Here is a 12,380-nt window from a genome sequence, read left to right as displayed (position 1 = left end):
AGCTACAACTTCGACTACAAAAAAGAAGCTACAATATCGCTTCGACTCACGCTGAAAATGGCGGACGTGAATCAACAAACTGAGGATATGATGATGCGCCTGTCAATCAATATTGGTGGGCGGGGGAACCGCTCTCCTACGTAAAGTTGCGGTCGGTTTGAAAACCGCTCCAATTGGTCCACTGTTTTTTATGTTGTTAAATTAAAAAAAGCACTGGGTGGGCTTATATCACCTAAATATGACGGTCTATACACCATACATGCACATATGTCTGTCTAAACAGCTCGAAAAGTAGATTTTTTACCATAGGTGCCCTTTAAAGTCACAGCGAAAGGTAGTGGACATGCATGCAGTAATTTTCACCAATATAGTAATTAAAGGTAGAAATGCTCAGTTCTTTACCGTTTTGTCATTTAAAAAATAACAATGTTAGAAAGAAAAGCACAGATATTTAGAAAACGTCTGGTTGTTATAGATATGTTAAAATAATTCAAAACTCTCTGTGTATGTATCCATTTGCACCTTGCAGATGAGCGATTGATCCGCTGATGCATCAGCTGACAGACAATGTTTTTAAATGCTCCCTTGATAGTGTGAAACGCTATCAGTGACGTCATCAGCACACAAGCAGCCAATAGTGTTCGGCTTTTTCTGACGGCTCCTCCCACAAAATTCCATTGGCTGTGGTTTGGTAGCTGGACTGAGCTGTTGGGGAACGAGTTGTTGTTAGATCATGTAGTGTGTGACCCCCCTCTTGTGGATCATTTACGTAGTGTCACGTAGTGTGAACACCACAGAGATTAAAAGACACAAAATCGGGTTATGTAGTGTGAACGGCACAGCGATCTGCCGATGTTTAATATACTGTAGTGGGAACTAGGCTTTAGTAGTTTATAAGTAGCAGAAGAAGAACATGTGCTGATGTTTATCATTTAGACAAACTGAATCAAAATTATAGTGACACAAAGGACAAATAAGGACAAAATAATGACAAAATGTTCATTTTATGGTGAGTTTAATCACCGTGACCTTCTGAGTGCAGTCACATGACCACATGAATGAATTATAAAGCAAAAAGTGCAAAGTGGCAAACATCAAACCCTGACCTGAATGAAGCACAGTGTCTGAATTATTTATCTAGCTGAATTATCCATGTTTTATGTGCTTATCCATCCACCCGTCCATTTTCAAACCATTTGGAGTCACAGGAATAATCCAGGACCTTCAAATGATATTTATAATAAAACTAAAGATTTTACATCAAACAATATTTTAAACCGCTCTGCATTACTAGCTCAGATCTGTAACGTCAAGCAGCTAACACTGAATGGTACTGTAGTTTATTACAGACGTTAATCTCTGTACAAACTCTTCACATCTGAAAATTTAGGAACTGGTCGAGTAAGATCTGACAGCGAGTCTTGAAATCTTAAAGCATAATATGTTTTCATTTAATTGCAGCTAATGGTTATTGCATTCAGTTCAGGCTTGTGTTTAACAGCAAACGGCAATCTGGGATAGTGTTTAACAGCAGAGGGCGCTCTAGACTCGTGTTTAACAGAAAACGGCAATCTGGGATAGTGTTTAACAGCAGAGGGCGCTCTACGGTAGTGTTTAACAGCAGACGACGCTCTAGGCTAGTGTTTAACAGCAGAGGGCGCTCTAGGCTAGTGTTTAACAGCAAATGGCACTCTAGACTAGTTTAACAGCAGACGACGCTCTAGGCTAGTGTTTAACAGCAGAGGGCGCTCTACGGTAGTGTTTAACAGCAGACGACGCTCTAGGCTAGTGTTTAACAGCAGAGGGCGCTCTAGGGTAGTGTTTAACAGCAGAGGGCGCTCTAGGGTAGTGTTTAACAGCAGAGGGCGCTCTAGGGTAGTGTTTAACAGCAGAGGGCGGTCTAGGGTAGTGATTAACAGCAGACAGCGCTCTAGGCTAGTGTTTAACAGCAGATGGCACTCTAGGCTAGTGTTTAACAGCAGAGGGCGCTGTGGGCTAGTGTTTAACAGCAGACAGCGCTCTAGGCTAGTGTTTAACAGCAGACGGCTCTCTAAGGTAGTGATTAACAGCAGACGGCGCTCTAGGCTAGTGTTTAACAGCAAACGGCAATCTGGGATAGTGTTTATCAGCAGACAGCGCTCTAGGCTAGTGTTTAACAGCGGACGGCGCTCTAGGCTAGTGTTTAACAGCAAAGGGCGCTCTAGGGTAGTGTTTAACAGCAGATGGCGCTCTAGGCTAGTGTTTAACAGCAGACGACGCTCTAGGCTAGTGTTTAACAGCAGACAGCGCTTTAGGCTAGTGTTTAACAGCAGAGGGGGCTCTAGGGTAGTGTTTAACAGCAGAGGGCGCTCTAGGGTAGTGTTTAACAGCAGAGGGCGCTCTAGGGTAGTGTTTAACAGCAGACGGCGCTCTAGGCTAGTTAAACAGCAGACGGCGATCTAGGCTAGTATTTAACAGCAGACGGTGCTCTAGGCTAGTGTTTAGCAGCAGAGGGCGCTCTAGGGTAGTGTTTAACAGCAGACAGCACTCTAAGCAAGTGTTGAACAGCAGACGGCACTCTAGGCCAGTGTTTAACAGCAGATGGCGCTCTAGGGTAGTGTTTAACAGCAGACAGCGCTCTAAGCTAGTGTTTAACAGCAGACGGCGCTCTAGACTAGTGTTTAACAGCAGAAGGCACTCTAGGCTAGTGTTTAACAGCAGACGGTGCTCTAGGCTAGTGTTTAACAGCAGACGGTGCTATAGGCTAGTGTTTAACAGCAGAGGGTGCTCTAGGGTAGTGTTTAACGGCAGACGGTGCTCTAGGCTAGTGTTTAACAGCAGAGGGCGCTCTAGGGTAGTGTTTAACAGCAGACAGCGCTCTAGGCTAGTGTTGAACAGCAGACGGCGCTCTAGGCTAGTGTTTAACAGCAGAGGGCGCTCTAGGGTAGTGTTTAACAGCAGACAGCGCTCTAGGCTAGTGTTGAACAGCAGAGGGCACTCTAGGCTAGTGTTTAACAGCAGACGGCGCTCTAGGCTAGTGTTTAACAGCAGAGGGCGCTCTAAGGTAGTGTTTAACAGCAGACAGCGCTCTAGGCTAGTGTTGAACAGCAGACAGCGCTCTAGGCTAGTGTTGAACAGCAGACAGCGCTCTAGGCTAGTGTTGAACAGCAGACGGCACTCTAGGCTAGTGTTTAACAGCAGAGGGCGCTCTAGGCTAGTGTTTAACAGCAGAGGGTGCTCTAGGGTAGTGTTTAACGGCAGACGGTGCTCTAGGCTAGTGTTTAACAGCAGAGGGCGCTCTAGGGTAGTGTTTAACAGCAGACAGCGCTCTAGGCTAGTGTTGAACAGCAGACGGCGCTCTAGGCTAGTGTTTAACAGCAGAGGGTGCTCTAGGGTAGTGTTTAACAGCAGACAGCGCTCTAGGCTAGTGTTTAACTGCAGAGGGCGCTCTAGGCTAGTGTTTAACAGCAGAGGGCGCTCTAGGGTAGTGTTTAACAGCAGACGGCACTCTAGGCTAGTTTTAAACAGGAAATGGTGCTCTAGGCCAGTTTTCAGCTAGGATAGTCTATGTTAGCGGGAATTGTACCATAAAATAAAGCGTGACCATTGGTAAATAGTACTAATTGTACTAATTCAGTATAGTAAGTGTAGTAAATGTACACATTTACTACACAAAAGAATGCAGAGAAACAGCAGCGTGCCTCTTTCAGCAGATGTGGACAAACCCTCCAACAACCCGCACTGAGAACAGGGCACAACATGTTGGACGACAGCAGCTTCAGACATGCGGGAATGTGTATTTATAGTGTGTGATGCTCACATACTCTCACACTCATGTTTAACAGTGACTTACTGCTTTGTCACTAATGATCAAACCACGTATGGCTCTGTCCCACAAGCCTCTCAGAAATATTACACATCACCCACTCACGAGACAATGCCTGCTTTACGTTACATGATAGAATTACCATAGTAATTAGAGACAATAATTAATAGCAAAAGCACAATAACTCTGGGTGTAAAGTGAGCTGGACAGGATCATCTAAGATTCACTCAAATTCTGACTGAATCATTAGCATAACTCTCCCTTTCCCCCCAGGATTCTGCTATATTTTAACATTATGTCCAGCATTATACCCCATTGAAATGTTTTCCTGTATTACTACAGTATTTTTAATGTCTCTACGAAAGGTGGTAATAACATCTATGCAGGATCAATCCTCCCTATATGCATAGTACCACCAAACCACCTGGGGGCGCCCTTGTCCTCAAATGTGATACAAGACAAGAGCTGTTCAAGAAAATTATGCGTTCGTTTCCCTTATTTTTACATCCCAATGTTGACAGGTATGAACTATTGTGCCTGCTAAAGCATTGCACTAGCAGAACCAAATAGAATGGCAAAAATAAGAAGGTGAACAAACTCACACACTCCACTAACAGACCAGTGTTCAGTCAAGACATCCATGTCACGTTTACACTAAAATTATATACTAGAACAGTGATGGGAAACTCTGGTTCTGGATGGCTGTTGTCCTTCGTGTCTGATAAAATGGAGCTACAGGTCATCCCAAGACTACAGGTCATCCCTTTTCTAGGGAGTATTCAAACACTCTCCAAAAACCCAGCTCTAACCAGCAGGGACTCTTCACTTCACATGTAAAGCAGATTTGAGATGATTAAGGGGTGTATCGATACAAATATTCAGTATGAATTACAAACCAAATTCAGCATGGTTATAAATATTTGTAATACAGTGGTGCCCAGGCTTGGTGTCCTGAGTTCAGCTCCAACTCTATTTAGACCAACCCAGGCTCATTCTGATTACGTACTCATATACACAATTCTGAAGAGAACAAAATACAACCCAGGAGCTACGTTTTTTTGCAGTTTTTGTTTCATGAATCCACCAGAGGGTGCTGTGTATGCTTTTTCAGATCTCAAATTTCTCTCGCAAGTGCCATTCGTGCCTGCTGTTCTCACGTAAATCCACCAGAGGCTGCTGTTGACTGACTGACTGACCAACCAACTGACCGATCGCCCCACCTTCCCCCTTCCCTAAACCCAACCGATAGTGTTTTAAAAGAACCAAATGACCAGTGCCTACCCCCTTCCCTAAACCCAACCACAGTGTTATTAAAAGCAATCCAGAAGAAGAAAAGCCCCCTAATTTTTACCATGGTTTCACAGTTTACCACATTCTTACTGGACAAACTGCTAAAAGCTGAAAATCTGTCCATAAGGAGGTATGCGATCAGCTGGTAAGCAAGAAAAGGAAAGGTGTCATACCGCCCTTTGGCATTTGGTTTAAAGATGATATGCAGCCTCACGTGCCTCTGTCTACATAATTTGTGATCTCCAGAAATGTATATAGGGCTACGTTTTTAGACTGAGCCTGTGTTGAATTAGACATACCTGAACCCGCTAATTGAGCTTTTTTAAGGCACACTAAATACCAACCACAAGGTGTGTTACAGCAAGTTGAAGCTAAACTAGGACTGGCCCCCCAGGTCCTAGGAGAGAGCCCTGAGCTCATAAGATCCTCGAGCCCTGGGAATTCACCCGACTTGTTAATGGCTAATGGCAGATTATAGCTATAGTGCTTACCATGAGCTTATCTAGAGTGCCAATTTGGTATGGTCAAATTACTTATATTGTGTGTTTTTGGAGAGTGGGAGGTAACTGGGGAACCTGGGGGAAACCCATGCAAGCACGAGTAGAACATTCAAACTCCGCATAGAAATGTCGACTGGTCCAGTTAGGACTTTTGACCAGTGACATTCTTGCTGTGACGCAACAGTGCTAACCACTGAGCCGCCGTGTCGCCCAACCTAGAAAAAGGAGGGAGGACTAGGGGCGGGATGGGGAATTCTTCAAGACAAAGATAATGAGGTAAGAAGCACTGGCTGTTTATAGTAAGTTTAGTTCATCTGATTGGTGAATGATGTTTTAGCTAATGCCGGACCAGCCTTGGACAATCATAATCACATGCTCCTCACAAAATTAGTTTATAAATAAACTTCACTTACTACCAATGAGCAGAGTGAACGTTCCAAACCCCTTCCTGATGTTAGATTACAAGTGATGAACGAAAAGTGAAATGAAACTCACAATCGAATCCTACTTGATCTGCAATTACTCTCTGTACTAACTCCCTTTTGCCAACATTTTTATAGTCGCCGTTGCATTTATCATACAGCTACTTTGTGGTCAGACACCAATGAAAAAAGCAGCTCCACATTCATCTTGCCTCAGTGCATCTTCTTCATTTGGAATGTGCTCGTATAGACTGTGGTTCGAGAGGCAGCATGTGGAACACACCACCAAACCAACTAGCCAGACAGAAGCTGACCGATGGCACAACAAAGCCCAATGGGTGACTTGGTGTGTCCCGGCCTTTAGTTTTTCACTCACTCACTTTTCTTCCGCTTAGTCCTTAATTTATTAGGGGTCATTATTCTCTTACCTCCATTCTCCTTCCTCCCACTGTTCCCTTACCATCCCTCCTCCTTCATCCCTTTTCATCCCTATTCTAATGACTGGCTCATGGTCCATGCTGGAGTATAACATACCGAACTGTACCATTATTTTGTGAATCATTACATCCCTAGAGATGATCAATCCTCAAACTTAGCATTCATGAACCTGCCATGCTTTCCAGGAACATCATCAACAACACATGCAGACTTACATTGGTGGAGTTGGTGCGCATCAGGCCGTGGTTGTGGTTCTGCTGCTCTCTGAACTGCAGGCCTGCCAAATGTCTCTCCAGAGCAGCCCAGTCCATGGCTGGCAGCTGGCTTTCCTCCACACATTCATCTCTGTACCGTCCACCCCCAACCTCTCCGGAGTCCCGTCCGGAGACGCCAATCCCGTGACTAGGCTTGCCTAAAGTCTTAGCCTCACAGGGCGACAGGGGAAGTCCGTAGGGTGTGACGGAGTTTCCATTCTGCCTTATTTCCTCAGGTTCAGAGGTGGCGGGGTGTCCACCGGGCATAGCAGCAGCGGGCGCCAGCTCCTCTGCCAAACTGCGGCTGTTAACAGACTCCTGGAACAGTCCGGTCTGGCTAAAGTCCTCGTTCTGGGTGTCTGCATAGTTCCCGCCGTACTCTCGGTCCCAGTCCACCAGCACCCTCTTCTTGTACTGCTGGTAGTCCTCGTCCTCCTCATAGTCCTCCAATCCTGCCAGCTCCAGACTGGGAGAGGACTTGTACTCGGAGCATGGCGTCACCTTGTTGGAGTTGGACTCCGAGCTGGAGCGACTGGAAGTATCGCTGCCCAGATCCATGCCATCCTCCCGGTAATCCTAAAACACAGACGCAGCCTGTTAGAGGCATATAATTGAACATACTAATATGTGCCAATTGTTAAAAAGAAAGTGCTATGGGAGAAGTCGGGCTTCTTTGACAAACAAATACAATTTATTTCAGAAACTGCTTTGATTAGCATAGTCACTAGTTTAGACCAGCTGTTCTCAGTTCTAGTCCTATTCGATGCAATGGTCAAAGTGAAGACCAAGACTATTAACCCTTGTGTGCTGATCAAATGTACTACCCTTTCGTTAGATTCGTGCCCCATTGAGTTCCATTATAACCACATTTTTTGATTGCAAAACCATGACAGCATATAATCATGCATTCTTGATTGTTAGTGGTTTTCCTGCTGGGAAGAGGGACAATGTGCAATTTTTACTGTTGACCATCAGTTGTCAGCGTTAACCCTTTAGATAGGCCTGTACAAAAGAGTTTCTGACTTTTATATGGAGTTCAGTGGAGTAAAGCAGCAGATTATAGCGTGTGTGCAGAAATACACTTACTGTGCTTACTATGTTCTGAGAGCTGAGCTGCTTATTTTGATTTTCTCAGACATATCAAGGTAAGTGTGCAAATATCTCTCTTATACTCCCTCGCACACACACAGTCCTGAGGACTGGAATTGGGAACCACTAGACTAGACAAATTAGGATATTAACAGATACAAAATGACATTCAAATTAGTTTTGGTGAACAACTTAACCCCCGGTTTTTTGGTGCCATTAAACCTAATACCAAACCCATGTGTTTTGAACACATTCTGCATCTCACAATCTAACTTTAAGGACTTTGTGTACAAGGCCAGTGGTGATTCACGGTCACTTTGCACACTAATCACTGCCAAGGTTTTTGATGCTGTAAATCACAGACTGGCAGTGCAATGGCTACTTGATCTTAGACTGAGACTGGGTGTTATTTCATATACAGAACCTGCTGTTTCAAGAAACCACGACCTCAGTATGCAAGTCCAGCCGATCTCACGAAGAAACATTACGTATTGTCAGAAAAGTGACTAATATGCACAAATTCAAATGATTTTATTCATATAAAAACATGTGATTTTAAAAGGAGTCACCAAACAATGTAATTAGACAATGTTTGGGGTGGTGTGTTAACTGAGCTTACTGAGAAGAATAACCCAAAGATGAGTGCGTTTGATATGTTGCAAGGTCTCCAAAAGAAGGAGACCTAAACAGGAATACCAAGCCAAGAACTGTTTACTGATTAAACACAATAAAATACACTGTTAATATTTAAAATCTTGTGCACAGACTTTATATGCATGCGTCAACTAATTGCTCACTTCTACCACCAACAACATCGACTTTATGGAAGCTCTGTGATTGGTCGGCTTGGTAGCGCTGACGAGTGTGGGCGGGACTGAGAACCGCGTGATAGAGCGAGTGTTTACAAGTGTGGAGTCCTGTGAAGGAGCTCCAGATGGAGACTGTTGTTTTGTGTTTATCTTATGATTAAAGTTATTGCACTTCTGCCGGTTCCCACCTCAAAATAAGCAAGTCTGAGCTGTTTGTACATGTTAATTAGTTACAAATTGTTACGAATAGGTATGAAATGTCAAGAGATTGTGTTGGTCAGTCATATTTATCTTTGATGTTGCACAGGGAACTGTACTAGGACCGTTAGTTTTCCTGTAGCACTGATTAATAGTGATCTCAGTGATGCAACAGTTCACTGGAAATGGCTTCTAAATGAAAAAAGTTACGAATTGACGTGAGATCGTGTTGGTCAATCATATTTGTCTGTGGTGTAGTACATGGAACTGCACTAGGACCGCTAGTTTTCCTGTAGTGCCAATTAAAGCCTGGTTTATACTTCTGCATCGAGTGATTGGCATAACCCACGGTGCATACCTTGCCCGAAACGCTAGCTGGCAGTGAGGTTTTTATGATTCTGTTTTGTTTTTTCTGAACGCTACCTTAATGTACAAACAGCTCAAACTCGCTCATTTTGAGGTGGGAACCGGCAGACGTGCAACAACTTTAACCATAAGGTGAACACAAAACAACAGTCTCCATCTGGAGCTCCTTCACGGGTCTCCAGACTTGCTCTATCTGGCTCACGCAGTTCTCGGTCCCGCCCACACTCAGTAGTACCAAGCTGACCAATCACAGAGCTTGCGCTACGTTGTGACGTGTAGTTAAATTTTTTGAGAGGTGCGCGTCGGTAACAGCCACGGCGAGGGCTATGCGTCCACGCGTAGGCTGTGCCGGAGCACACGCGTGTGCTTGACGCAGAAGTATAAATCAGCCTTAAGGGAGTACTCACACTAGGTACTGTTGCCTTGAACCGTGTGGAAGCACAATTGTCTCCCCCAACGGTCTGCACTAACACTGCCGCTTGCCTTCTGAACCTGAGCATGCTTACGTCGTAGATGATCATTGATGACTGTTCAGTTTAACAGGAAGAGAAGCGCACCACAACCTTTGACGCTCATAAATGTTGATAAAGTCCTCCAGCTGCAGGTATTAGGAGGTTTGCTGAAGGTGCAGCTGTCGTGCAGTGACAGGTTTGCGACTTTAATAATCTATGACAGTTTGTGTTCATTGAAAAGTAAGAATGATTAATAAATCCACATGAAACAGTCCCTTTAAAGTGACATCCTGTCTTTAGTTTTGGGCTCAGGCGTGCTTTGCACTCACACTACAAGCGTGCTGTACTCTGCACTATGGCTCACCTCTTCCAACCGGGCTAGAGCCGGCCAACTGAACTGCACCTGAGCCCGATTCAGAGCACTCACACTTCTCAAACGATCCGGGAAACACGCCTGGGCATGGTTCGGACAGCATAGTGTGAGTGCGCCCTAACAGTGATCTCAGTGATGCAACTGGAAATGGCCTAGATTTGGACGCCTCAGTTACCTTGTACACTCCAGACGTTGAATACTCTTGACATTTGTGTAAAAGAGCATGAAATAAAACTCAACCCAACTGAGATTAAGCTTTCATGCCACTGCTGTATATGCGACATACACAACCATTTGCACTAATCAGAAGACATTTTAGAGATTTGTGACACAGACACAAGTTCTTATGGTCACTACGGTCGGACGGACCACATGTTGACCTGTTGTCTCTGGTCCATTCACTACAATTATACTCCAATTGTACTCAGGTGCAAGCTCACAATAAGCCAGACAAGAAATTAAGAATATTTCAATTTAGATTAATCTAACTAAACAACATCGGAGACTGCTAAATGACTGCGGATTTTAGGGTTTTCAATTTTAGCAAGTAACTTAAATGCAGGCCTTATTTTCTTCTGCATAGGTTGTACTAATAACAGCATCGTTGGTTTTATTAACAACTCAATACTTACTCTCTGACGACAACAACCTGGAATAATGCTGAAGGATCATTAATAAGAACAACAACAAAAAAAAAAATCATTTGATTAATCTAAATACCCCTTTTCCCAGTCCTGGGTTGCAGCTGTAAAACATATGCTGGAATAGTTGGCGGTTCATTCCACTGTGGTGACCCCTGATTAATAAGGGATTAAGCCGAAGGAAAATAAATGAATGAATAATACCCCTTTTTCCCATTATAAAGAAGCTACTGTGCATTGGAGGATTCCATGGATGTTCAGTTCTTCTTAGTAACTCTTAATTAACTATTATTTTTAAGAGCACAGCGAGAGAACAGTAGTTATTTGCAGACATCAGGTTTGGTTTGTACATGTAAGGCGTCTTCAAGAAGCTGTGTGTCAAATTGTATGAGAAATGGCCTCCAGATGGTGCTATAATCAATAACTTAGCAAATCTGCTTCCTTCTTAAAAAAAAAGCATCGTCTCATTTATTAATTTGATTAGAACTACCACAACAGCTCGAATGAAACCTATTTGAATTAGATGTTAAATAAAACTACTCAAAAATAATACAAATCCACAAACACACAGCTAACAAGTAAATAAAAAGATTACTATATGAAGAGTTCGGATGCAAAAACCTCTGAGTGCCATCTGAAATTTTCTTCTAAAATTAGCATTTTTCTCGCGCTGCTACGTCTTGATTCAGTAATTTCACTTTTATGGCCAAGAATAGGTTATTCTCAACAATTTTAACATGGATGAACAGAACATAAACAAGAGGCAGAGAAAAAGAAAATTTCAGATGGCACTCAGAGGTTTTTGCATCTGAACTCTTCATATATTAATCTTTTTATTTACTTTCATTTACTTGTTAGCTGTGTGTTTTTGGATTTGTATTATTTTGGAGTTGTTTTATTATATATATATATATATATATATACACATATATACACACACACACACACACACACACACACACACACACACACACACACACAAACACACACACACACACACACACACACACCACATATATATAATGAATAAACTTAGAATATTTAAACATAACAAATATTTATATCTATATATGTATACATATTGTTAAATATAATAATATATCTGTCATCTTAAATAACTGAAATAAATAATTACAAATATAAATAATAAATACAGGCAGCACGGTGGCTCGGTGGTGTCGCACTGTGGCTTCACAGCAAGAAGGTCACTGGTTTGAATCCCAGCTGGACCAGTTTCTGTGTGGAGTTTGCATGTTCTCCTCGTGTTGTTGTGGGTTTCCTCCGGGTGCTCCCCCAAAGTCCAAACACATGCGCTATAGGGGAATTGATGAACTAAATTGGCTGTAGTGTGTGTGATTGAGTGTGTATGGGTGTTACCCAGTACTGGGTTGCAGCTGGAAGGGCATCCGCTGTGTAAAACATACAGTATGCTGGATAAGTTGGCGGTTCATTCCACTGTGGCGACCCCTGATTAATAAAGGGACTAAGCCGAAAAGAAAATGAATGAATGAAGTTGGCAGTTCATTCTGCTGTGGAAACCCCTGATAAAAAAAGCGACTCAGCCGAAGGAAAATGAATCAATAATAAATATAGATAATTGATAATTAAATAACTTTTAGATTCAGATTTAGGGAGTTTTGGGGAGATTTGTGTATGACTTAAAATGTCTACATTTAATAAAAAATAATGAATATTGAGACCAGGACAGCTTAGCTTCTTTTCCACCGAGGGTGTAAATGCAGA

At 43.0% G+C, this 12,380-nt stretch overlaps 1 protein-coding gene across 2 annotated transcripts in view; it reads right to left on the bottom strand.

The window, feature by feature from the left end:
- The window catches only part of schip1 (schwannomin interacting protein 1), a 276,819-nt gene that overhangs the window by 62,707 nt on the left and 201,732 nt on the right, over nucleotides 1–12,380 (bottom strand). For both annotated transcript variants that reach the window (XM_056474002.1, XM_056474003.1), the window contains one exon: nucleotides 6,671–7,285. In XM_056474002.1, coding sequence (XP_056329977.1) covers nucleotides 6,671–7,285 — 615 coding nt within the window. The remainder of the gene's footprint in view (nucleotides 1–6,670; nucleotides 7,286–12,380) is intronic.

This window comes from Danio aesculapii, chromosome 15 (genome assembly GCF_903798145.1).
Source record: "Danio aesculapii chromosome 15, fDanAes4.1, whole genome shotgun sequence".
NCBI lineage: Eukaryota > Metazoa > Chordata > Actinopteri > Cypriniformes > Danionidae > Danio > Danio aesculapii.
This window is presented reverse-complemented; position numbering and strand designations above follow the sequence as displayed.